Source organism: Nesoenas mayeri (genome assembly GCF_963082525.1).
Source record: "Nesoenas mayeri genome assembly, chromosome: 9".
Lineage (NCBI taxonomy): Eukaryota > Metazoa > Chordata > Aves > Columbiformes > Columbidae > Nesoenas > Nesoenas mayeri.
In genome coordinates this window covers 26,680,763-26,708,374 of record NC_137557.1, presented here as the reverse complement: position 1 = coordinate 26,708,374, position 27,612 = coordinate 26,680,763, and the positions used below count along the sequence as shown (strand labels likewise).

At 38.6% G+C, this 27,612-nt stretch overlaps 1 protein-coding gene across 1 annotated transcript; it reads right to left on the bottom strand.

The window, feature by feature from the left end:
* Positions 1 to 690: 690 nt before the first annotated feature.
* On the bottom strand, positions 691 to 26,318 carry ATP1B3 (ATPase Na+/K+ transporting subunit beta 3). The gene is made up of 7 exons (XM_080349382.1): positions 26,060 to 26,318; positions 18,615 to 18,743; positions 14,416 to 14,523; positions 12,712 to 12,899; positions 11,925 to 11,975; positions 6,111 to 6,197; positions 691 to 2,800 (listed from the first exon to the last, which is right to left on the bottom strand). The coding sequence occupies exons 1-7, from the start codon at positions 26,166 to 26,168 to the stop codon at positions 2,630 to 2,632; spliced, it is 843 nt and encodes a 280-aa protein (XP_080205508.1). The 5' UTR covers positions 26,169 to 26,318; the 3' UTR covers positions 691 to 2,629.
* Between the last annotated feature and the right edge of the window lie 1,294 nt (positions 26,319 to 27,612).

The following is a 27,612-nucleotide window of genomic DNA, read 5'->3' as shown; positions in this document are numbered from 1 at the left end:
CGAAGCAACATCTGCAACCTCTGGAAATTCCACAATGTTTAAAAGTCCTTGTTCCAAACTCAAAGACACTAAAAGTTATCCAATAAGACAAATAAGTATTTACCAGTATAAAAGTTAAAACATTTCAAGTTTCTGGTAAAGAGCTAGTAAATTTAATCTTTAATCATAATTTAAAATTAAGTCCAAGGAACCTTTACTGTAAATTTCACATAAAGAAAATTAATAATTTTATCACATCCTAATAGTCAATACACCTGTTTATAAATAACTGCTAGATCATTTATTTATTCAAATGCTTAAGATACAGAAATAAAAATAAGGAAATAGTTCAGTTTAATTCAATAGTTTAACACTAGACTCATTACCCACATATATTTTGCATGCTAATTTTAATAGCTGAACCCTTTCAAGTTTTCTTTCCCCCGTTCCCCCCAACTGATAATCCCTGTACGATTAAATTTAAAAAAACCACACTTCTACGAAATCTAAGGAGAACAGGAGTTTATTGAGTTCTACCTGTCTGTAAAGTGCTGGTGAAGAGTTGCCATTTCATGCTTTGTCTATATAGATAAGTCGAAAGAGAAATCGTTGCAAAAATCAGCTCATTTGAAAACTGAGTGTTTCTCCAGAACTTCTTACCATTCCTAAGTGAACACAAACGTGAATTTTTTTAACATTAAGCTAGTCCTTTTCATTTTCAGATGCAACATCTACACTTTAAGTTCCCTCAGGACTATTAAAATACTTTCAGGCAGTATTAATATACAGAGAAGCAATTAGTCATATCTTCAAGAACCCAGGTATCCCAGCTCTAAAAGTGCATGATTTAAAACATTAGTAATGGAATATTTTGAAAGAATATTCTTATTCAGTATTAATGCATGCTATTATTACAAAAGTACCCATTGCATATTGTAAGGAACAACAATTTTTCTTTTGTAGACAACAACAAAAAAGCATGCTGAGTGGTAACAGATCCGTATAAATCTATTTTTAATGAGGTTCAACACACTGTTTAAGTCCCATTAGGAGCAGCTTCTTCCAACTGTGCACCAGTGTGAGCTTACACACTTGTTGAAATTTTGCACTGATGTGGCTTACACTGGCCTCAAATATTTTCAAAGCAGTAAGGGCATTAAGACTGGATCTTGAATTTCAGTAATCATTCAATTAATTAGTTTAAATAAAATATTAAAAAACACTGTAAGAATTAGGCATAAAAGCATGTTAACTAACAAATTTAGGCCTAATGAGCAGAACATACAGGTATTTACACAAATGCTGGTTTGCTGTGGTCTTTGAGAAGGCATCGGAATGTGGACCATGCGCTAAAAAAAAAAGAAAAGAAGACCAAACCAAACCAAACTCCTTGGGAAGAGCAATGTAAACCCCATGTCAGCGGAACTGCACACGTTATAACCCAATACAATGGCTCAACTTGCTTTAATGCGAGTAGCAGTCATATATAAACCAGTCTATTTGTAGTCATTTTAGCCACAGATTAATAAAAATACTTAAACTGCAAGTAATCCACTCCAAGTCACTAGGATATTTCTATAAAGCAGTTGATGACATCCATTTTCTACATAGATGATAAGAAAATACAAAGAATACCCAAGATGAAAGAACAGATGAAGACATGAAGCATGTTAAAATGATGCAACGAAACATTATATAAATTAAACAGGAATGTTTAATCAGGACAATCCTTTATCATTTTTTTAACAGGTTCTCCAGGAAATGTTTTAATTGGAAAATGAAAGCCTATTCACACAGTGAGGCTGTTTCTTTCAAGCAGCTCAGTTATACAACTGTTACCAGAACCCTAAACAATTTAAATTGTTGTATATTGATATTTCTGAACTAAATGTTTTAAAATATTGTTTAGATTTTATTTGTGCTCCACATATTGCAAGCAATTAACAACACGAAGAAAGATTCAATTCCTCAGCTAGAATACCAAACTCTATACCAAGTATTACATGTACACAATACTTGCACAGTGACAAGCACAAGAAAGTACTACTTGAGAACTTACTTTCAGAAATCCATACTAAGTCTTAAAATCCATTTGAATTCTCCCACGCCATCCAGTCTACAATTTAAGGCATCTCCACACAGCCATCCATCCACCCACCCACTCCCATACACACAATTTACGTTGGAGGTGTGTACTCTTACAAAAGAATCACTATGTCAATCAGGTACCATTTATTATTTATACCTATAACTGTGTCAGCATTGAGATATGACAGTTAAACCAGTGTTAAATCAATACAATATTTACATAGCACAGCACATTAAGCTTCAGACACTCACTTGGGGGATAAAACCACATTTTAGAGCAGGACAAAGGTCACCATTATAATGTGTTTGAAAACAGCTATTTACAGGTCCCTATGACATAACTATAGTCTGTACACTGTTCCAACAGGGCAGGCAGAAGCAGGATAGGCAGTTATTTTGAGAGATTTTAAACATACGATTTGGAAGCATATTATTATGCTACCCTGAACGCCACAAACCACCTTAACATTCTCCAAGGTGGTCTCATATCCTAGAATGGCAGGTCCAGCTGATACAAAACAGACAACACAATATTTACTTTGAGGAGAACGTTTTACACCTGCTATTCAGTCATCTGAACTTTGAAGGCAATTCGTCCCAGAAACTTGTCACGATCATCTTCATTTTTTAAATTAGGTGAGCCCAGGATCTTACACTCAATTGCTATTTCTTCTTTGGTACTGTTGGAGTTAATTGCTAGTTGAACAGCCACTAGAGGCTGTAAATAGTGAGCCTAGTAAACAGAAAGATGAGGAAAATGTTTGAGATACCAGAGTAAGTTAGCATTTAAATTAACATTTAATCCATCAGAACAGTTAAGAAAAAAGCTAATTAAGAACTCCAACTTCCTAAGCCCCATCTGACTCAGGTAAGCATTTTTTTTTTCCAAGTCAGACAGTCAGGTATGCATTCTGCATACTATTTCTTAATTAATACATTCAACATAAATTAAGTCACACACAGTATCTTCAAGAGGCATATGACTTTAACCCTTTAACCCTTTCTGGGTCCAATTTTTCTAGAAACTTCTACTTGAAACAGTCTCTGATATTACATTCTTCTTTCCTATCCACTCCATTGTCTCTTCTGCTTGCTTTGTTCTGTTTTTGAACTGCTAATTTAAGTGGTGTTTTGCCAAAAGCATTATTCAACAAATACCAGTAAATACCAGCTGGTAAATACCAGTTTCCCTTCCACCTATCCTATTTACTTGTTCAGTAACAATCTATTCTAAAATACGTTATCTGTTCGATAGCTTTATACAGAAACCTTTCCTTGAACATTCTGACAGTATCCTGGTGAATCATACTTGGTGGAACAATTACAAGTCTTGATTATATTCCCTGTAACAAAAATTAAAATTTAAGAGTGAAGGCAGAATCAATTTTTCTTTTGTCAACCCAGTATTATTTCTCAAGTCAAATTCAATTAGGAACTTGAATTCTCTTGTAGAGTGCCTATGAATTAAATAAGAGCTTATTTATTAAGCCCTGCTAAAGCAGCATTTCATTCAATATTCATAAAGTATTTCTGTAATTTGTTTATAGTTTTTAGGTGAATACCGCTGACTGCCAATTAAGCAAAATTACTTATTTTCTTGGTCGAAATTCATATTAGCCAGCGGACTAAATATGAAAACAACAGAATTATGTAAGTATAAGGCTTAAATTTTAATTGAACAAAATTTTGGGCTAGATGATTTTTTCTCACTAAGAGACTCCTTAATACAATTCTGTTATTTTTAGGCTATGTTCTCTACTTCTCTGCCAAAGAAAGCACTACAGAATACTTAAAGTCTCATTTACAAAGAATGATGGCATGAAAGCTGATGTGCTAAAATCTTTAATGTAAAGTACTGGTAAGAACTAGACTGAAGTAACTACTTTCCTTAGATGGCGATTTTACTAGATTAGAAATCCTCCTGTGCGCCTATAAACTTCAAACCAGGAGGGGTAAATGCAGCTAGGTCAGGCACCCTCAAAATTCTCCAGTTGTTAGGGTGCTACCATATTTGTGGTACTGAGTTTTCTAAAAATCAGAAATAAAAATCCCGTGTTTCCCTCGAGAAGTCATCTCATCGCCATCATTTTCCAAACAGGTAAACAAATTTCCATCTTTGAAGACACATGATACCAGAATGGACTTTTTCTCAATATAATATATGAGAGGAGAGGAGAAGATAATCAGCGTCCTCTTTAAGCATTACAGAGGATCTAAAAAGGTAACATTCCCTAAGTTAAGAGAGTTGGGTGCATTGTACTGAGCAGCAACAAGCAAATAACCATTCTGGTTACCGAACTGTAGATGTAAGTACATTTATGGCTCCTATCTTGGCACAAGAGCAGCAAGATTAGTTGAGTCCTCTTAACTCCTTTTTAGAATAAAGTAATTAAACAATTCCACACTGATGTAATATAAAAATTCTGGTGTATAGCCAAGAAATCAATCCAGTCTCTTGAGAACTGGTCAAATACATCAGTCTCTCAGAACTCTCTCCACAGGCTCTTCTTTTTCACATTATGCTAATGTTATGAGAATTGAGCATCACATAAGCAAGAATCCTTCAATCCACAGCCCCTATTCCACATGACAGTGAACATGAAAGGACATTGAACCAAAATCTAAAAAAAAGTGAAGTTTTTCCTTAACCACCTAAGTCAAGCAAGGAATAGCACTGAGTTTTGCCTGATTTCGTTACTCTCCTTTCGTAATCTTTCCTTTTCTGTCAGTACACCAGCAAGACAGGAAATTTGTCAGGAAAGTTCTTCATCTCATCTTTGGTACAAACTACCTCCTGATGTCTCCAGGTCTGCTGATGCTGTACCCTGCATTTCTTAGGGAAGCAGTGCTCTCTTTCCCTATTCTTTCATTCCAAGAAGGAGATAGAGTACGTACTGACTCTGCCTGTTGGAGGCACAGGTTGAGCCTTTCTCTAATCTTATATGTCTAAGAAAATGGATGGTTTACCAATTCAAAAAGTCTGCAACGAAATGGAAAACACAAAACTACCCACAGGAAACATGAAAGCAAATGCTGAAGAACAACAAACTCCTTCCTCGTTAGTAAAAGCCTTGAAAGGATAAAAAAAAGGTTATGTGAACTGCTGCAAGTAAGTATGGAAAAATAACTGAGAAACAAATAACTTAGTACAAAAATCACTCTGGGGAAATTACAAACCACCGCTGTGGTACACTATAGATCTAATAGATTGACACGTTTTAAAAGTACTTCTCTCTTCAATGGTGAACAGTGAAGATGTTTATTAGACTAAATAACTTGGTCAATAAGAGGCAATGTAGTTTTATATTTGACAGAAGGTACAGATTTTCCCTGTGTAGTTATCACTAGTTGATGCAAGAAAAAAAAAAAAACAACAAATTCAAGTTTGAAAATAGATTTGAGTCTTAATTCTACGTATTCTGTGTCCATAAAGTAATGAGCTTTTTTTAAAAAAAAAACAACACTTAAGCATTACCTAATTGAAGAACACTTACGTTAGAATACAATGAGGATAGATGGCGCACAAAAAGAAAAACAAAGATAAGAAAAAAAAAATGTAAAAACCCCTATATCTACCTGTTATAATACCTTGAAGTGCTTCTTCACAAAATAGAACAAAAATAGAACATGGCCATAGAGTCACAAAGGAATATAATCAACGACACCTTCATGAATTAAACTATACATAAACCCCAAGGATTAACTATTACAAACTGTATTGTAATCCAAAGAACCAGTTTACTTTTCCTCCCTTCCCCTGCATTCCAAAAGATTCCAAAAAGATATCAGCAACCAGAAGCAGCAGGTGTCCTTAATACTGCTAGCATACAGCCTCTTCTTCACTACGACAATGCCCAGTTTATTTCCTTATGTCTAGTAAAGCACATCTCTAACCTCATCAAGCACTGTGAAATTTCTGCAGTGTAATACTCCTCATGAGTACTTCATTACAAAGTTCAAACTTCAAAATCAATCTGATATTAGAAACTGTAAATAGAAACAAATCATTTTCAAAATGAAGACCATCATTAAAGCATACTTACATGCAAGCTTTTCCCATAGTATGGAAAGTACATCAAGTCAATCAAGCCTTCAGGAGGAAAATAATTTATCTCAACCCTGCCTTCTTCCTGTGATTGGAGATAGCAACAAAATTAAAAGTTAACACCTGCTTGATAAAAATGAATAAAAAATTAGAATTATAACCCAACGATAAAGTGCAAGATCCCTAAAAAAGGCAACTGAGTTACAAACTTATAGAACACCTTCCAAACCAGATTTATTTCTGACAAACAGTTACATGCTACATACATCTGCTACAGTAAAGATTATTAACAACAGTATTTAAATTAGTAATCAAGTCAAGACAGCTTGGCTTCACATTTCCCTTACGAGTCAAAGAAGAGGGGGGAAGAGGATACTCATTGCAATGAATAATTTAACAACAACCAAAAAAATCTCTTCTGTATAAGCTAAAATCCCATGTATCCATGAGCAAACCTGTATAGTTGGTGAAGCAACAGCATATCTTCATTTAAGTTAAAGCTGAATTTCTGTTTAAAGCCAGGTTTTTAAGCCTCTCAAATTCAGAACAATACAACTAGGAACTATAGCCCCTGCCTGCAACAGTGTACTGTTCACAACATTTGTTCAGCTAGCCTTGGAATACAGGCTACCTAAAGGGAAACCCAAGTTTAAAATGGTGATGTTACTCGAGTTTCTGTGCGTCATCCCACCTTAGAGGAACAATATACATATGCATGCCATATCACTAGACTTATACTCCCTAGCCGCTTAATCCCAAATCTTGTAATAAGAAGCAGCTACCTACAAAGTTGCTGCTAGAATTCTGACTAAGGAGACACCAAATCTGTAAGATATACAAAATATGTATATAAGATTGAACTGTCCCAGACACAGGCTGTCAGCATAGTGATACACAGACACATCTCCCTATATACAATATTCCTCAGGACTGTATATCTCAAAGTATGGAAAATTACCATAAATTCAAAACAGAAAAAAATGCCCACATCTAGTGTAACTTTCTCCAAGGTAAACATACCACCATGCTAAAGGAAAATGTCACTAAAACACTCCCCCTGAAATGGTAAATGTATCTTCAGAACATCACTGCTGGTTTGGTGTAATTCACAAGTTCAAAGTTTATTAGTAGCTTTTGTTGTTTTTTCTATACTAACATAGACAACAGCTGCAATTTGAAAAAGATACACTACAAAGTTCAGAAGACAACTGCAGTAATAGAACTAAGCAAAAATGGAACACAAAGATCAAAACATAGTAAAAGATAAACCACAGCTCAAGAATACCTTCTCCTCATCCCCTCGAAAGAACATACAATATGTTGTTTAGGAATGGCCACATTCTTGTTCCTCTGCAGTCTAAATTATTGCAGTTTTTCTATTATGTTTATTAAGTATTTTGGGCCTTGAGCTAGTAAATTTAATTACTAAGTAGAAACGTGTTGCTTTTCACCATTATTCTTTGTTTTATTTAAAGCTCATGCAGCTGAAAATACTCATATTTCAAATATATTTCTGAAATAATGGTTAAAAAAAAAAAAACAGAATACAGCATAACATAGGAAAGATAAATAGGAGCAGAGCTTTCTGGAGCAGCTAAACACAAGTCATGCATGCAGTCATAAATATATATGCATTAGGCTATCAATGCAACAGCAGAGAGGTTCTAGGACATGCAACTGCCAGTGTCATGCAACTGCTGCAGGGTTTGGGGCTTTCTTTCATAATTAATTAATCCTAATTAACATCCCTACACAACTTTTTAAAACAAGCTACACCTAAACAAACTGCACTTTCTGAAGAGCTTCAAGAATCAGCCTGTGAGTGTCACTTTTTCTGTTTACCATTTACAATTTCCACAAAGATTTGAAGGTGGTCAGCAAATCTAAAAATCAAACCACTTAGCTGGACAGACAGACTTCCACCTCACTTGCTGGGTCTTCATTAAGACCGTGTCTCAGAAAGAGTAATTTTGCAGATGTTAACACAGTGTACAAAGACCCAAGGAAAGAACTTGGGCAAGACTGGCTGTAACCATTTGAAAAGAAGAAATGGTATCCTTGCACAAGATAAAGAGTAGTATCCATTAGTAGAAACTGTAAAACATCTCAGACTTCTGCCACAAAAAGTGAGGTAACTCAGATGCTGAGTATGTTGACAATAGCAAGGCATGTACTGTCATTAATACAGCCATTCTTCATCCTTGTAAACTAGAAGGCAATACCTAATAAAAAGTCCAGATGGTCACTAAACAGCAGAAATACAAGTATTTGGGAATTAAGGCTATTTGTCTTTTCTGTAGCTAAAAAAAAATTTAAAAAAATATCACACATCAAATCTACATCTACGGTTTTTAGTAACGGCAGTTTTAACTTGAAAGAATACTGCTGCAAGATGTTCCAGAGCACATGAAATTGTGCACCCTCAGCCCCCAATAAATACCTGAATTGTCAATCTTCAGATTTATTGGAAACGCAAACCTTTTTTCACTTGTTTCTCTTTGTCAAGATCCTCAAGACAGGTCAGTTCCTCCAGGGTGCACAAGGAAGAACCAGCTGTAACTAGTGTCTGACACTGCAAACACTTCCCTAATCCACAGAAATTTCAGTGATGACAGTTACCACCATGTGGGGACAAAGGGGAAAGCATCCCCAACTATTAAGCATGCTGACTTCAAACTCATACATCTATCTAAAATTTCTCTATTTAAAACAAAGCCCATAGAACATGTGCAGGGAGAATAAAGAAGAATCACTTCACAGTAGAACGCCTGAAGAATATAAATTTCCAAGTGAAAAACTTAAATGACGTTCCAGGTGGCAAAGACTGGCAGAATGCACAGACAGAAGGTATTAAGCTTATTTTGTATTTGAGAGACTTGTCCTCTCAATTAAAAGAAAGAAAATCATGTATTTCAAAGTCAGATTGTGTTAAGTCCAGGCAGACATTCATCCAAATTGCTCTCAATATATGTAAAATTCTAACTATCAAGAACCAGAAATATTTAAAACACAGACAAAGGGGAAAGAAAAATTCATAGACAGCAAATCTACAGGACTAAAAAAGTTCTGCTCTATAATGAAGTGAACATGAGAGGATTTCTGCTCTGTTTGTTTATATAACTTTTTAAGCAAAATTAGCATCTGAGTTACAAAGATGAAACATTCCTCTTATAAAATTTAAAATTACTAGCGAGTTGCATTCGTGCTATGAACTACACAAATATGCTCATATATTCTATGAAGCTAATATCCAGCACAGGGTTTATCTTCAGAAATGCGTGTCACCTGGATTCAAGTTTGCAGTACACCCTGAATTCTTTCAATCTGCAATTGCTGATAGCAACAAAGAAGAAAAAACTAACAAGAAAACTCCACGCCAACAGAACATACCAGTTAAAGACTAGGTAAACACCCTGAATAAGAGAAGTAATAGAGAAGTACAAATGACCACTACACTTCAACTTCTGAGCTAGTATTTAGGGAACATTCCGATATGGTGGCAGATGATAAATTTGTCTGCAAAATGCACAGAAGTCTATTGGCTATCCTTCTGCACCTTTCCAGTGTGCACACAAGAGGGTCACAATTCACATCCTTGCATCAAAAAGACTCAGGAGAGTCGCAAGCTATTATTTCCAGGTAAGCATTCACCTTATCCACTACAGAAGAGGAAGAGACCATTACAGAGCACACGTATCCTAAAGAGTCAAAGAAATAAAAATGGAATTGGAGACAAGGCCTCATAAGCTGACACAAAGAACAGCAAAATCCTTGAAAGTATGAGTTTCAATAAACAAGGGGCATAACAGAAAGAAGAAGTTCTGTAAAAACAAAGCATAGACAAAAGGAGAAAATGAAAATGGTTGCTGCTGCTGCTGCTTTGTGGTCAACAGCAAAGAATTAACTGTTAACAATACTTAAGCTTTCCTAAACAGGTAAATCAGTATGAGCTAGGGCAAGAATAGGCTAACTTAAGACAAAAAAAGATGCATTCAAAGTGGCAAATCCTGATAAATATTTTCCCTGGAAATCACTGAAAAACTAATAAGATTAATCATCTTAGCATTTAAAAACACCACACTTGTGCAGATCAGACAAATTCTAACTGGATATGGTAAAAAGCAGTACTTTCTACTTAAAGAGGATGCAAGAAAATACATACTGTAACATACAACACAATTTAAGTATCTCAAAGGGTAAAAAAAATAGCAAAAAAATCCCACCATGGTCAACCAAGTTGTTATCAAACATTCTTTTTCTAGCAAAATTACCTAAGAGGACAAGAAAAAGCATCGTCTGTGATTTGCCTAGTATAGCTTTTACCACTCTCATAAAGCATCCACACAAAAAAGCTGAAGAAATACAATCATCATAAAATAGGACTACCATCAGTATTTTATAAATCACTTGAACATTAGTTCTCAACACCTCACAAGGCATTTCAGGTAGAAATGAAGATGACTGTACTGGACCCTATTCAGTGTTTTCAATTAGGAGTCAGCTCATTCACTGATGGCAGCAAGCCAGCAGTGATTCAACACTTCAGAGAACTTGATCCCCTTAAAATGATCATGAAAAACCAGAGAGGGGGAGCCAAAAAGAGCAATAAGAAATTGAAAGCTCTGAACCTCAAGAAATCATATATAAAAATACACACTGGGAAACAGCCAAAAGAAAGATCTAAGCAGTAAAATGATTAAAATAAAGACAAATGGCAAATTCACTTAGAGAGACATTATTACTTCTAATGTGATGACAGAGGGAACAAAATCCGTCATTAACAACCTGCAGCTAGAGGCAAACTTCTGTCCAGTTTGGGACACCACATTATAAAAAATGATAAACTAGAGAAGTCAAAGAAGAAAGAGCCCTAGGAAAAGCAGAAGGAACTTAATTGCTTTATTCTAAAGAAATAAATAATTTCTCCAACAGAACAACATTTTTTTAAGCATGGACACAAAGAAATGAGTCTCAAGTAAGAGAAGGTATCACCCTTTCTTGCAACAGACGGTCATGGGGAGAGCAAAACTTTCAAAGACTCAAAAAAAAATCAAGTATTAAAATTTATGCCTACCACAGGTACCTAGGATGAAGGCAGGATCTCTTACAGAATTCGTCTTGTTAATTACTGAAATTTCCCAGCCTACATTTTTATCAGTCACCTCAAACTAAAAGCCATTACTCCATCCCTTGCTTAAGCAACTAATTTATCAAGGCTTCCACTGCTCCCCAAGCAGTCTAGGAAAAATATGCAAAGGTCAAAGTAATTGTTACAGTTGCAATGAAACACTCTGTCTAAATGCACCGGTACACAACAAATATGCATAGATTAGCTCTTATTATAAATAGTTTATACTTGATTTGAAGGCAATTTTTACTTGCACAGTAACATTAGTTTCCACACTGTGTCTTACCCATCATTTATAAAATTGTCTAAGGTGCAGTTGCAGCATGGAGAAAAAATAAAAATATAGGTTATGAAATGGGAAAACAAAACACAACTCAATAAATAAATAAACATGACCATAAGTTACACGTATGCATTTTCCTTGAGTCTAAAGCAAGTCAGGTAGCTCAAATACATCAAAAGATGAAAGAACAACAGCAATAAAAAATTATAAGTACACTGAAAAATTAAATACACTAAAACTAAATTAGACATAAAGTAGATGAAAACAAGAAAAAAAAGTAAAAAGTCTAACAAGAAAGGAAGAGAGTGAAATAAATGCTCTGATACAGTATATTACTTCACTTTTCATCCTATTCACAAAGCAAATTAACTACACACTTATTTCTTACATTCAGAACTGACCTTAGATGCACACTGTATATGTGGTTCTCCTTCAGGCTTTAATCCAATTATCTGAAGGAGAGAAAGTTAAAATATTTATAGGCTTTCTTCCCTCTTCCATTATTACACACTGAATTTGAACTTTTCCCCCACTTAAATAAGACAGAGCTCATATAGGGAGCAAATCTATCTAGTGTCATTTTTATATGAAACCATTTTACACTAGGACTAATATTTAAAGCACTGTTAAGTCAAAGCTCAAATAGTTACAGTGGCCACAGAACAGACTATTTTCTTATTTTACATTCAGCATGTAACATTAACGGCTCAAACCAGTTTGCAGTTCAAGTAATGTATAACATCACTGAGAAATCAAATACTTGTTCACTCTGTAAAGCTTTCATCACCTTACACAGAATTACTGAATGCATGACATTCTAATTACACTTCTGGAAGGCACACATGAAATAAAACACACTTCAACTGCACAGTGTTTTAGAATCTGTTACACAGAATAGTAAGCAAAACCAAAGAGCACCATACTCCTTAAAACAGGGTTTTCAGATATTCTGATGCAAGTATCGAAGCCAATTTTCGTAACCATTAGAATGCTCAAAAAGCTCACTTCATTTTACCGTCTGAACCCCGTGAATTGCTAGACATTTTGGTTAATTACACCATTCCAGAAATGCAAATGTCTTGAGAAGGAAACTGAACATGTATTTCAGTCCCTTTCTACAGTCATTTTTCATAAAGTGGTAGCTGGGAACACTTATACTAAGAATTAAAAAAATAAATAAGCACATACTCTGTTCATTTTCACAAGCACGCAGGGAGTTCCTCTAGAGTATCCAAAGGTCTTATCTTCCTTTCCAGAGCATTGTCCAAGCTCAGAGAGGTTAAAACGACAAGCCTTTTTAACAGCAACATCATTCTGATCAAAAATCCTTCCTGGTGTACAGTTTATGTTCTGGGATTGCTTTGAATCATCATATGCTATGAAACACAAATAGCTTGTAAATCAATGGTATAAAGCATTCAAGTAGTCAAAAACTGCAGAAGCCTATGTCTAATTTACAGTTGTTAGCTTGTCTAGGAGTTTTCTCAAAGGACTATTCTCAGACCAGTATTTCTCTCATATCCAACTTAACCACTTTTTCAAAGTGGCACTGTACCTGAACGGAAGAATAAAGAGTATTAAAAAATAAATAGTATTGTCCTGCTTCTCAAATTCTATCAATAACCACAACTACATTAGTATCTGTACATAAACTAATTATGTATTCTAAATTAATAATGTGTTAAAATATAAACCATCAAGTTATTACCTGGAAACTAAACCAGTTTTCCCTTTGCACATGTTTTTTTATGAACACACAGGAAAACTTCTAAGAATTTCAATGACTAGTATTAAATTGCCTCTACATTTGCATCAGGCAATATAACTGGTATTACACTAACATTACAAGTTGTTTCTCAAGTACACAGATAATCTATTTCTATTTAACATGTCTTGTGGTTTTGCTCCCCTCCCTTATGCCAAGCCCTCAGCTAAGCATAAACAAAGGAAAATGAAAAAAGGGTAATTAATTAAAGTTCATCCTCAATGCCAGAGACCAAAACCCACTGAACTACAGGAGGCGGGTAATCATGAAATGCAGCATTCTGCCCAGGAACCCCGGGCAGAGCTCTTAAAGAAAAGCCTACTCATAGAAACTTCTAGTAGGCACCAAAGCTACGAATCCAGACAAATTCAAGTACAGCTGGTGTAGCTAACAAAGCAACTCACACACACAGCTGAGATTTTACAGCACCTCCTCAATTCTGACTTAAAACTTTTGAGGAGTTAAACTTACTAATATTTTAAATTGACATCTGTATTTCTAGATTAAGCATACATACAGGCACATATATAAAATAATTTATGACTTAAACCAGCGATTTTGCCATCCTTCAGTCTTGTCCTGTGTTGCCTTTACTCCATGGTCTAAATTCAGTGTTTTAATATTTCTGCCCCTAACTACTGTGTATCACGGTGAAAATTAATAAGCTGCAATTAATTTAATGTTTGTGTGCCTCATTTTTTGAACAGGAAAATGCTCAAGTTCTTAAGACCAAAGAATTCTCATTTAGATGAAGCCTGATCAGTTAAGTCTTGATAAACTTTGCCTCCAAATACACGACCTATGTAATTTTACACTGAATTATTTTGGCATATGTAATTTCTACATCTTGTAGCATTTCAACAACCGTGTCACCAAAACATTGGACTGGGACCCAAAACTCTCCATTATGTACTCCACCATTCCTCATACTCAGGCTCCCTGCCCAATACAGGTATTGATACTCACCTTTTTCTGTAAAGTATATACTTCAATAACACACATGTCTAGAGCAAGCCTGAACTTGCATCAGTTTTCATTAGCAATTGGTAACTACAAGCAAAGAAAGAAACTAATGCACTCAGCATTGACTCCTGAATTACTTGGGCAGTTTTAAGTAACTTACTTACATTCAAGAAATTTTCTAAGTGTAGAAACATATTCTGCATAAGACTGGGCATCACTCTTGTTGAAGTAAAATTCCAGTGCAGTGTCTGGCTTTGGTGATATCATAAGTCCTTAAAGGGAAAAAGTGCAAGTAAAGATCTAAACAAACTTCTCTTCCCTATACCACTCTAACCTAGTCAAAAAACATATCCATAAATTGGAAAATACCTATCTGTAAAGAAACATCTATGTTACCTCTATATTCTACAGTACTGGAAGGCAGTTTGTGTTTGAAATCAGTTATCAAAATCAACATGACATGAATTAATACTTGAATTTAATCCAACATACAATTGCAGTTCACAAACCAAACCAAACTGATTAAGAATAGCAAAATCAGCAACCTAATCACTTTCCATGAAAGTATTTTACTGATTTACTTTCCACTTTCCATATTCAGCAAATTAAACTTAAAAAAATAATTGAAAAAATACCAGAAACCATACCCAGAAAACCTCCAGCTAAAGCTGTGCTTCAAAACTTCAGGCAGTATAGAGTGAAGCTATGATTGTATTAATCTTTGTGTTGAAGGATGAAAAAGACTGATACTGAGAGGGAATTCAGGCCCTTGATAGAGGTCAACTGTCCTTCTTCCCAGGATATGGGTAAAGAAAGGTACAGAGTTGCATCTTAGGGATTTGTTTTTAACAGACAAAAGCAAAGGGTACTTTGGCTGTAATACACACAGCCTTGTACCACCAGGAGCTGCCACTAACACAGACAGCTAATGCTACTATTACTCATCACAGCTTCAGCAGCAGATGAAATAGCACTACAACACCAGAGACAGTAGAAGAAATTAAATCTGTTCAGAAAAAGGTGTATGATTGATTGCTTTATTCACAGTACCTTAACATAACTCTTATTTAATTTAAATAATTAGACCAGATAAAAAGCCTGCAGTTGTGATTCACAGATGAGTGTCTATGCATCTGTCTCTTCAAGTACAGCTGAGAACTGACATTGCAGTTCCTTGAAAGAAAAAAAAAACAAACAATAACAAACACCTTTTTAAAAATCAGATTAGTTTTCTTCTAAATTACAATGTTAAAATGGTTTGATCAACATCAAATTTGGCATAAGAGGAGAAGATGCAATTACAGTGGCAACTGTTAATAATTGTATCAGCCTAGGATGATACCATGTAGCTTCCTATTGTCTGGCAAAACCAATTAAAACTAGATTCCCAAATGAATAAAACTGAAGGCAGAAAACAAGACTCATTTCCCAAAATTAAAAAATAAAATCAGGCCTTCCTTATACAAAATAAAAATTTATGAAGATAAGACTAGAGTGGGCAGCTAAAGTCAGATAAATTGTCATGATGTTGGATTCTTAATAGATCCTGTAGTTAATCAATCACAGTAAGCTTCAGGAAAGCATACATGAAGTGCAGTTAAGGAGCTCAGGTCTACTAAAGATTCACCTATAGATGACCAAGCTTTTCATCTGAAGGCAGAAGTTATTACAAACGTTTCAAATTGGGAAATAATAAAGGTATATACTAGAGATATAATTTAATGCTTTTTTTACTCTACCTTTTTGTAGATTTCCAAATAAATCATAAATTCTTTGTGCATTAGCAGCAGTTAAATTCTTTCCAGGCAAGCCCCAACTAAACGCCTTAATGACTGAGAGTCCATATAAAACTACAAATACCATTTTTGGCTGCAAATTACTTTGCACCATTAGTCATCTTCTGGTCTCCACACTGAACTGGGATTCAACAAAATACAAGACAATTAGTAATGGGGCTGAAAGGGGTTTTACACACTAAGGAATCTTGGGGCAGAAGAGATTGTTATTATCTATAGAATTATACCATAAATGAAGGACTTAAATGCTGTTTTTCAAAGGAATATGACAAAGTAACTAAACTAGTCATCAATGCATGAAACAATAATTTGAAGAGATTTATTACTTCAGGGAAACTTCAAAAATATCCTAAGAGGAAGGGACTGCTCCAGTTCCAGTGGATCACCATCTGCCTAGAGACTATGGTGTAAATTCTACAGAAAAAGCTCTTTGAAGGACTGATGCATAGACTGTAAGAGATTCAGGACGTGGGCTCTTCTACAGCAACAGAATTAGAAACTTCAACATAAGATCACACCTAGGACTGTAACAGAGATCACATTATCCTCTAATTCCAAGAAGGATTTTTTTTTAAAGAGGGGTTTAAATCATCTGGATTTGATTGACATCATTGTATCTCAGTGTACAATGCAAGTCAAATATTAATTATAAAATAAATCAACTATGAAAGTTCCAAGTATGTTTAACACAAGAATAAAACCTTTGACCTACGCCATCCAGGTTTTGTGTGTAGAATTTTTTTTATAATTTAAAGTTTTACAGCCAGGAACATGACATGTTTCACTGCAAGTGAAAAACGACAGAGTTAAAGAGAAACATTAAAACAGAAATAAGCAACTTTATTAACTTACATGTATGAATAATTAAACATATTGTTCTTAAAATATTAAGTCAGAAATGCTATAAGTTCTTAAATGAAATACTAATTGTGGCATACCTACTTTTTTAAACAAATATCCCTTATGACTTATTTCAAACCAAAGGAAAATTAATACCCTAAACTGCAAGCGGCACAAGAGAAAAAAATGTCACTGAAGTCAAGTATTAAGTCTCAGCTACCCACAGCTCCATCCACTACACCAAGGTTCTGACCGCCACAAAAGAAATGGGGAGAAACAGTCAACTAAGCCACCTTCTTCTTTTTTTTTTTTTTTCTTTAACTAAGCAGGTCTTTATTATTATTATTTCCAGCATTCAACCCATTCTTAACTTGAAAAAACAGCATAAATCCTTAAGAATCCCTTATATGAAGAGGACACCTGTCAGAGAAGGCCTGAACACTATGTCAAAACAAATTAGTTTCAGAATCCAGAGGATTTATCATGTTGGCCCAATTGCAACTTGCTGACACAAAGATAACTAGATTACTGTATTATCTTAAGTGTTGATGCAGCCGAAAGATGCTGGTTAATTTTAAGAGTTTGGAGATCAAAAAAAGAAAAAAGTCTTTTTAAAAGTTATGTCATCTAACTTCCATCAAAATTTTAATATTGCATAGCCATTTAATTTTGTTGTGTTTTAAACATAAACTTGGTCCATAAGCCAAGTTATTATAAAATTCGAGATACCAAATTTTTGTGTGGCCATCTAAGTTGCATATACAAATCAAAGCCTTGCACATTCTCCAGAAACAGTAACTAGAAAACACTAATCTCTTTGGTGTAGCTAAAGTATGCAGAAGCATCCTAAATCTTTCAGAATGAAAATTCTTCATTTTTTTCCAATATTGAGATATAAGAAAGTACAATGTCAGATTTTTGTTATATATTTCAACAAATCTAAAAAAACAACCAAAAAAAAAAAGAGAGAAGAAAAAAAAATACAACCATTTTATTATTTGGTTTTATTTATGCAGGTTTCTTCTTCTGTCACATATAACTCCTTGAAGCAGTCAACAGTGGGACTGCATGGGCAAGTACACAAAGGAAGCAGTAGTGCCAGGAAGCACTTTTAGTGGCAGCTACATGTTACGTGGACTTAGTGTCATCATAAAATGGGACCTCCTCTCTTCAGTGGATCCATATGTAATATGACAACAACCTCTGGAACCCATGGACATTCCATGTCAATTGAAAGCTATCTAATACTATAACGAAAACTCTGGAAACACCTTTATGTCATAGACCTGCTCTTGAACAGATCACCCTCGTAATACAGCCTTCCTGTATTGTCTTCCAAGTATCGAATACCAAGCACAGGTGGCCTTCCAAGAGAACTGGTTTGTAGTATCTTTAAAGTAATTTTATTAAACTACAATCCCACTTCTACAACAGCACGCTGTGTGGGTGTGCAGGTAAAATTGCTGTCTACGTAACATGACAAATTCAACTGAAAAGAGCTTAGAGAAAAAGCAGCAGAAGTTAGCATATACACACAAAAAGCTACTGACTGAATTTATGCTATAAATGTATGTAACATGCCTCACATCAAGTTTCACCTTTGAAACCTGTAAGTAATTGAATAATAATCAGTTTTCCATATGCAGTTCATACTTCAAACAAACTCTCAAATGAAACTTTGCTGTTAAACCCAACAGAGATTTATGAAAAAATAAATACACTGTTACCTGGACTAGAAATCCGGTCACGATATTTTGGTATATCACTGCTCAGTGTCTGAAGCATAACCCACATTGTGAATGTGAAGAGTGCTGCTAGGAAGCCATAAAATACCAGATAGAATAGGAGGATCAAACCTGTAAAGAAAAAGCTAAAATTACTATTTTGATTTCAGCTAATTCAATTACTGATTTTGAAAATCAAAATGGGAAATAAGCAATACGATCTTTGCTTTTGGTCTCCAAACCTAATCCCTTGCCATTCCTAATTGTAGTTATAAATCGATATGCCTTTAGCACACATAGATACTGCACAATACAGAATAATCATAGAATCATAGAATGTCCTGAGTTGGAAGGGACCCACAAGGATCATAGAGTCCAAAATAATGCATGGAAAAACATTTTCTTCATACATTCTGGCTCTTAAAATGTACAGGGTATTTTGGCATCTCTATTTTTAAGAGAAAAACATTAAAAACCACTGTTTAGGCTACACAGGAAAGCTGACAAAGAGGACTAAGTAGTCCATTAGAAAAAAAAATCGCTTAACTTGTTTAAGGGTGTTACAGTTTTGTCTACGGAAAGGAAGAGGCCACAGAGAAGATAAAAGAACTGAATGGAAAGATAAAATTACTACACTGGATGCAGAACAGGTAGAAAGCAATTGGTGATTTAATAACATAGTTGACATTTGAGCAAACTCCACACAGAGCATTCATTCACATGTACATCTTGTTACAAGAGACTTCTCAAGGTGAAAATGCTTCTGCCGCATATTTTTGAAAACAAACCCAGCCTCCTATTCAGACATATCAAAAGTCTTTGCCTAACACATCCATCCGCTTTACTAGCCTATCCCTGGGACCCAGCAACATTCCTGGAATTCACCAATTACCCAGATGTTACCGGCTTCAACTTGCCAGTTCCTTAAGAAAGAGCTCCTCCAGACCCGAGGAAACAGCCTGTGACAACACTGGACCTCTCCATCACTTTGCTGCAACAGATTGCTGAGTGAGAACACTACTTAAGAAAATAGCTTGAAAACTTACTGTGATTAAGTGTTTTTATCTTTCCCCTGGTCTTCCCTCACCCCCTTTTTCATTATGCATACACAGACATGCACTCCAGATACAGAGATCAGTCATTTACTGGAAAGAAAAGGTAACAGACAGGCCAAAGTTGAAAATCTCACACTAGAGATGATAGGGACTCAGACCAGCTGCGGTGTGTGAACTTTGAGCAGCTGAGACTTAAGGACACGTGCATATACATTGTCAAAAAGAATGAGAGCTATACAAGTACGGAGGAATTCAGATGCTTGCACAGACAACCATCTTCAAAACCTTTCTAATTCAAAACCATAAGCAAACAATTAAGCGAATCCAATTTTTATAAAATATTCTAGCTACAAGGCTGCTATCAGGAAGTCAAAGAGATATAACTCAAGTCAAGAAAAGCACATCAAAACCATTATGCAACATTCTACCACTGACACTTGGTTATATGAGAGAATAATGTGCAGTATTTTTAACCCTTCCACAGAAAAGGAAAAATGAAAAGCAAAAATGACCGAACCCCAGTGATGATTGCTGTCCACTGGAAGATGACAGAAGAAAGCCTAATCCCTGGCTCCTGTCCCAGCCACTACGCTTGCATTTTGCACTGAAATATTTTCTAGTGTACTGCAACCCCCAGTACTCTGTGACTGCTAAAGATGTAAGAACCCGTATTGCTTCTCCTGAAAGAATTCAATGTACCTCTATTAAAATAATGATGTGGTTCCCAAATTATCTTTACCATAAGTTTTCTGCAGCAACCAGCTGAATGCTACTGAATTTTGGGTTGATTTTAGTTTTCAGTTTTACACATTGAGAAATTTACTTACCAATCTGCAATAATCTGAAAGTGATCAGCTACTTAAAATACATTTGGGAAACACTGAGATGTAAGATACAACACAGCGTTTAGAAGTTAAGCAGCAAAGTACGTGAATGCATGAACAAGCTTAGTGAATAAGACAGCTAGACACCTGTTATGCACTATTTCTAAGGCTAGCTAGAAGCTGAAAAGGGCATATAAAAACAAATAGTGGAAATCTTAATCAACAAAAGCTATTATGGAAGTTGCATCTGTATTTGGCACACCAGCAATTTGCTTTACCTATAAGCTTACAATTGCTTTAACTGGATCCAAAAACAGAGCAGTTATCTTTTGATTAATACCCAATGTATTTTGAGTATCAGAAACTCGACCAAACAAAAAAAAGCTTCGCTGCAAAACCTTTGGTCAGTTCTTATTTTGATCCCTACAAGTAATCAATTACTGAACACACTTTCATCAATCTGGCTAAAAAGTACACTTTCCACCAAGACCAAGACATTAATCAATCAGTTCCAATAGAACAGAAAAAAAGTTTGGCATTTAAGACAAGACAAGCACCTTCTGTAGTAATTACCATAAAAGCAAGAAAAGTCAGGGAAAACTTTTCCATTGAGCTATTTCAGAATACATCTGTATTTTCATTTCCAAAAGATTATGACTAACTTCACCAAGGGAAAAAAAAAAAATTATATATATATGTGTGTGTTTGTATATATATATATATAAAAATAAATATAAAAAATCCCTGTCCACTTGTTTATTACTGATGGGCATAACAGCACCATGGTGGTGCACGTCTAAGCAGACATAGCCCTAAGCGTAGTACTGCTTTGGGCCAATACCACTGCAACATCTGCACTCCTGGCCTTGGCCCCATTTAGAAGCCCCCTGAAGAGCTGAGCCATGCCTGCTGCAGCTCTCCTCCCCTGCACCTCAGCCGAGGCCATGGTATCTACCCACCCACACAGCCTCTCTACTGAGAGGGGCAGGGGGCTGCTGGGGTCCTGCTCCCCTGCCAAGAGCTGCAGCGGCGCAGAACTGCCATGTCTAGGCAGTCCCTGAGGAGCCCTCATGCCCAGAGGGAGTGCCCATACCAGGGAAAATGAGAGGGACCCCAATGTCTAAAACACAGTCATCGACTCAATGGTGAAGACTGCAGTGTCAACAGTCCCCTCCCAGCAACATCATACCCAGCGGGGCTGCGGCAGTAACAAGGCTGGACAGACTTTCTATGCACAGCCCTGAAACACCACTAACCTCGCTGAGTCCAGCAAAGCCTGCACACACACATACACAGTTATTTTTAATCTTTATTTTAATACAGTTTGTACATGGCACTGCAGAACACTGACCACTCGACTAAATTGTCCCATTTGTGCTACTTTGCCACATGAGAACGAGGGAAAAACAAACAACAAAAACATTCACTGCAAGATCCAACGGCCCCAAACTGCGTAAGCTGTTCTTTGTGAGTCTATTAGTATTAATTATCCTAAGCTAATTGCAGTGAACAAGCCATAACCTGTCAAGAAGCTCTGCCAAAATAACTTCACATAACGCTGGATTTCTTGTCAGGAAACAAGATGTACCCAAGTAACAGTGGAAAGCTATTCTCCACATTTAATCCAAGGAAAGTACAGCTACCACACCTAACACGCAACTGAATTCAACCGTTGCAGAAAATCTTGCTACACTAAACCCTTTGAGCCTCTCAGTCTGACACCAAAAGGCGTCACACAAGGAAAAATGTCAAAACCACAATTCTGCATTACGGTTTTCCTAGCTGGTTGTTTTGGATTTTTTGTCTGTTTGTTTTTATTGTTTATTTTTGTTTGTTTGTTGTTTTGGCTTTGTTTGTTTAAATTCAGGTCACTGCAGTACGAAACCCCCTTCATATCCTAACCACTCTGATAAGCAGAAAAATGCTACTTCTGAAGGAACATGATGGTGCCATCATTAATTTGAGTTCATTTGCATGAATCAAAACACTTCTCCACTATGTAAATTAGAATTTCTGACTCTGGTGAATGCAAAATATCACATACGTGGCCATCATTTCCACAACGAATAAAAGCTTTCCAAACTTTCCATGGCAGAAGTGATAAAAAGCAGGCCAATCTGGCATAAACTGGATTGGCAGTTCTACCTATATGTAATACACAGGTAGATATACACAGGTATCAATATAAACACTCTCAAAATAAACATGGAAGAAACTATTATACCTGCAACAATGAAAATGAAATGCCGTCTTTAAGGTTTGTTGGACTGAAGGATACAGCTAAGCTTTCAAAAGAATATTCAGTAGGTCTGAATTTCCATCTACTTCAAGACAATGCCACCTCTACGTTGAACACCTTGACAAAACCAGCTTTACAGAAAGGCTTAAATAGGCTTGACATGACATCTAGTGTGACCATAAATGAAGTGCTGCTAAGTAGTATATTGCCTATTTTTTTCTGCACAAATTATTTTGCTGTAACTTTATGTAAAAAGAGATTACTGTCTGTACTGTAAGATGATGCACACATCCGAGTGTATAGTGAACATCCCATTACCATACTTTCCCGATGATCTCACTCAGCTCCTGCTGTATTTCTAGGCAGGCACAGCACCCTGCCATTACAGAGACAGATGCTGGGCTCCCTTGTACTTACAGGAAGGCCCCACATGGCAGTCTGCCAAGTTCTGCTTCCTTTGCCCTACTGAGCACACCCTGTGTGGAACCCCAGGGCCGATCCTCCTTCCCCATCACCTTTGCAAAGGCTATTAGCACTCTCCACACCTTGCTGCTGAGAACACCATCAACTCCAATCATCAACAGTTTTTTCCAGTATCTTCTGCCTGTTTAATACAACAAATGATTATGCCAGATAACTTAAACTGTAAGGGTTTTGGTTGGGGGTTTTTTTTGAAGGATTCATATTGAGTTATCTCTCAAGTCTGCAAAAGTAAAGTAGAAATCTCTCATTTTTTACAGCAAGAGGAGACTCGGTAGAGGGTTTTTGCCAAACTGTAAAAGGCAACACTTCACCAAGCTATAACAGGGAACATTCCCCTGTACATGACAAATTCGTACAGGAGCTGCTTGTGTTTGATCTTTTTACAAATCCTGGTGTAGAAATAGCAAATAAGGATGAGTACTCCAATGCTATAGCACTCAGACTCACAGAGAATCCCTGCCTTGCAGTTACGATTTACATAAGCCACCAGAACTGCCCCAGACAGGGCAAAACATGCACATACTGTGAATAATTATTTAATAGTTTCTTTACTGATTCTTTCTTATTTCTGTGTGGAAGCTGTCTTGAGACAAGAGAAATATGCACAGAAGAATCAGAGCCAACTGAATTCTTATCACACTGCCCCCGGAGACACCACACTGCTGGCAACCAGAGCTTCTCATACCTTGCCTTTCAGAGGAGAGACTGACAACAAGCAAGTTGCAACAGTCAGTGAGCCTGCTCTAAGCCCTCATCAGTACCGCAGGGGCAGAAGTGAGACCAAACCCTGCATATTCTTCTGTGCAAACAGAGCCATGCAATCAGTGTTCTGAAATTAAAAAACAAAAACCACACTGAAAGCACACACCACCCCCCAAAACAGCCAAAGACTATATTTTACTTAACATATGTAATTAAATTTAAAAAACACAATAAGTTAATAACAAAATGCCAGGACAAATAAATACTGATGAAAAAATAAATTGACAATGTATAGTGCTGATGAACAGTCACCTCTTAATGTCCAAGCTAAGGAAAAGGTATATAGCACCAACCACATACCAATCACCTGAACAACTTAAAAAACCATTTATTAATGAAGTAAAATTATTCAAACTGCTATCTAAGCCTATGCATACTTTCTCAATATGGAAAAACTCATTTTGTCAAGGGAGCTGGCTGTAGAAACTCGATTGCTAACTAAGTCATATCAATTTCAAGTGTTATCTATTGGCCTTGGACTAGCACAGACTAGTAACACTGCAAGTGACTTACCCTAATACGGTAAGTTTAAACAGAGAGCGTTGTTTCAACCTCACTTTCTTTAAACATTCACAAGCTATTTCTAATAGTGCCCACAGTCTTTGCACTTGTCCGATTGGTGACCCAGTCAGGCTTCTGCAATCCACACACCCGTTCATCCAGCCCACGCACTTCAGGAAACCTGCTTGTACAGAAAGATCACCAGACAACAGCATAGTGGAAATTTCCTCTCCCTTGCTATTCAACTGGCAGAGTAGCTCACAAGCTCTTATTTCCATCTGAATGGAGAACTCAAGTCAGAGCTAGGGCCCTCTCTTGACAGACAGGAGACACTGGCTCGGCAAAGAAAGCACAGCCCATGCACAGTCTGCTCAAGGCTCCTCCTCACTATTTCAACATTAGTATTCATTGAGATTGTGTCAAGGCCAAGGATATATTGGCCTGTTCCTTTATGCCACGCTGAGATTCTTGTTGGTTTTGTAAGCACAACTATTAAATATCCCAACTACATCCAAGTTTTGGGAGGAGACGCTGCATTTTCTGAAGTCAGTAAATATGTCCCATGAGGACTGATGAAACATCCTAATATTAATCATTTCTACAACTGTTTAATATGAGAAAACATACTCAGAAAATCCAAATATTTTTATTGGAAGCAACGAGATTACGATAACATGCTTTCCAGATCAGAGGACAGCAATTGGAAGACTACCTGAAAGTAGGAAAACAAACACTGCCTTCACAAGCTCCACTGGAGAACCTTCATTTAAAAGCATCATAAAAGATCCAAAAGCCCTGTGTTGGACCAAATTTAGCATGATGACGTGCAATGATACGCAACAATCATTCTTTTGTAGACTATCTGCAATTGGTGCTCATGAACTTTTTGGCTGGCTTTAGGTTTTGCCTGGGGGTTTTTTGGTTGGTTTGGCTGGCTGGTTTTTGCTCTCCGTCTCTGATCCGCAGCTACCGTTTGGAAGTACAAAGGCGATTCGCGCTCATTCATTCTCGATTTCCTGCCGTGCCGGAGCGCGGGGGGCGGTGAGGGATGGATGCACCGATACGCACGCAGGCTGCCAGCGCCCGGGAGCGATAAGCGCGGGGCGGGAGCCGGCCCCACACCTCCACGGCGGAAGCCCGTCACAGCCGCACCGAGGCGGCCCCCGGAGTCCCCCCGCCGCCCCCCCCCCCCCGGACCAGGCGGAGGAGGAGCCTGTGGGCCCAATTTGCTGCATTTGCGTACTGAGGCGGGAGGGTGAGTCAGCTCGGGACGCGCTCGCAGAAACTCCCCTTCTTCCCCCGACCCCCACCTGCTACGGGAGGCGCCCCCGCCCGCCCTCCCCCCCGCTGTCACGGCCGGAGCTATTTTTAGACCGGCGGGCGGCGGTCGCAACGGCTACCGAGGCGCGTGCGCCGCGTTCTCGCGAGCCGCCTCACCTGCCCAGGGCGGCCCCCGCATCCCGCCCCGCATCTCCGCGGGGGCCCTCCCGCTGCCGCCCGGCCCGCGCCCGGTCTCGCCCCCCGCCGCCCCTCGCCTTCGCCGGCGGCCCGGGGCGGCCCCCCGCGTCCCCTGGCAGCCCTTACCCCAGCTCTTAGCCGTGCGCCCCAGGAACTCTCCGCTGTTGGGGTTGTAGACGAACTGCCGCCACTCGGCCATGCTCTGGCGGAAGGGCTTCTTCGCTTCCTTGGACATGGCGAGGCGAGAAGCGGCTGCGTCGCGCACCCCGGCGACAGAGCCTCGCAGGCAGAGAAAGCCGCAGCGAGCGCCCGCTCCCAACCGCTAAGTAACTGCCGCCGCGGCGCCCGGCGGGAGAGCGGGCGGGGGCGCAGCCTCCCAGGACCGGCCCAGCCGCGCAGGACCGGCCCTCCCCGCCGCGAGGCGGGACTCGCCGCGACACCGTTCCGCCCTCCACAGCCAATCCCTGCCCGCCGCGCGCCCGCCCCCTGGCGGCCCGCGCCCCGGCTGCGCGCTGGCACGAGGCGCTGCCTCGCGTCCGCGCCGGGGCCGCGTGCGGCGGCGGTTGGGGCCGGGGGCGCGCGGGGGCTGCGGGAGCCGCCGGTCTCACTCCGCGGGGCGGGGGGGGGACGGGGCGGAGGTGCGGGCGGCGGTGGCGCCCCGCCCGCGGTTCGGAGCCGCTTCGGGCCGGCAGCGCGCGGCTGCGGACATGGCCATCTCTGGAGAGGGAGACGTGCCGCGCTGCGGATCGCGCCCTAAATGGCACCTGCGGCCCCCCCGCCCCGCTGCCCTCCGCCGGCACGCGGACAGCTCCGCCCGGGGTCTCGCCGCAGCCGCCCGGGGGCTGCGCTGGGCGGCCCGCCCGTGCCAGAGCGGTGCCGCGCCTTCCCTTCCCTGCCCGGCCCCGCAGGCGGTTACTGGTGGCGCCGTTGTATATCTACAGGGTTGAGCCGGTACCTGACCGTGCCTGTGTGGGGGCAGACACGCTGCTCTGCAGGAGCCGGTGCTGAAGCACAACGGGGTTAAAAAACGCCAGAATAGGGAAAGGTTGACAAGCGTAATTCCCATCGCAGAACTTCCTTTAATTGTGCCACCATCCTGAAACCCTTGGTAAGCGAACACACAACGTGTAAAAATGCGACAGAAGGTGTATTGACACTGCGACTTCTTTCAGCGCAAGACCTCAGAAACTCGTTTGCTGCCACGCTCTTAAAGGTCAAAGTAAGAATAGCACAAGAAAAAAGCATTCTCCATCTCTCGTCTGACAGCAGCGGAACAGACTCCATTTACTCTGGCGTGGATCGGGAGCTTAACTCCTTAAGCTCCCCCTTTCCATGGCGCAGTGCCTGGTGCCCGCCGCGCACCGCCAGCCCAGCGCCCTGCGGGGTTCGCTTCAGCGTGCTCTCCCTCAGATATTGCCCAACCACTGTAAATAATGGAACGTCAGTTAGACATTTTGCAAAAGCTCAAGTGGAACGGGAGAGCTACTACATCAAACCCGTTCTTACAACAGTCAATAAGCCAGCATCCAAAGCCAAGTGAAAAAGCTAATACAGACTGCATGTTAAAAACGTAAGAGCAACAATGTAATAAATGTATTGAACCAAAGGAATCAAGTATTTATCACTATGGTTAGTTTAAATCTTTATGATGTTTCCAGTGTTATTAATGCCAGAAAGCA

Excerpts from the sequence above, each read along its gene's own strand:
- ATP1B3 (XM_080349382.1), bottom strand. The coding sequence starts at position 26,168 with ATGTCCAAGGAAGCGAAGAAGCCCTTCCGCCAGAGCATGGCCGAGTGG. Across the intron at positions 6,198-11,924 it reads ATATACAGTGTGCATCTAAG|GAAGAAGGCAGGGTTGAGAT; the intron begins GTCAGTTCTGAA and ends CTCCAATCACAG. Across the intron at positions 2,801-6,110 it reads ACTATGGGAAAAGCTTGCAT|GCTCACTATTTACAGCCTCT; the intron begins GTAAGTATGCTT and ends TCTGTTTACTAG.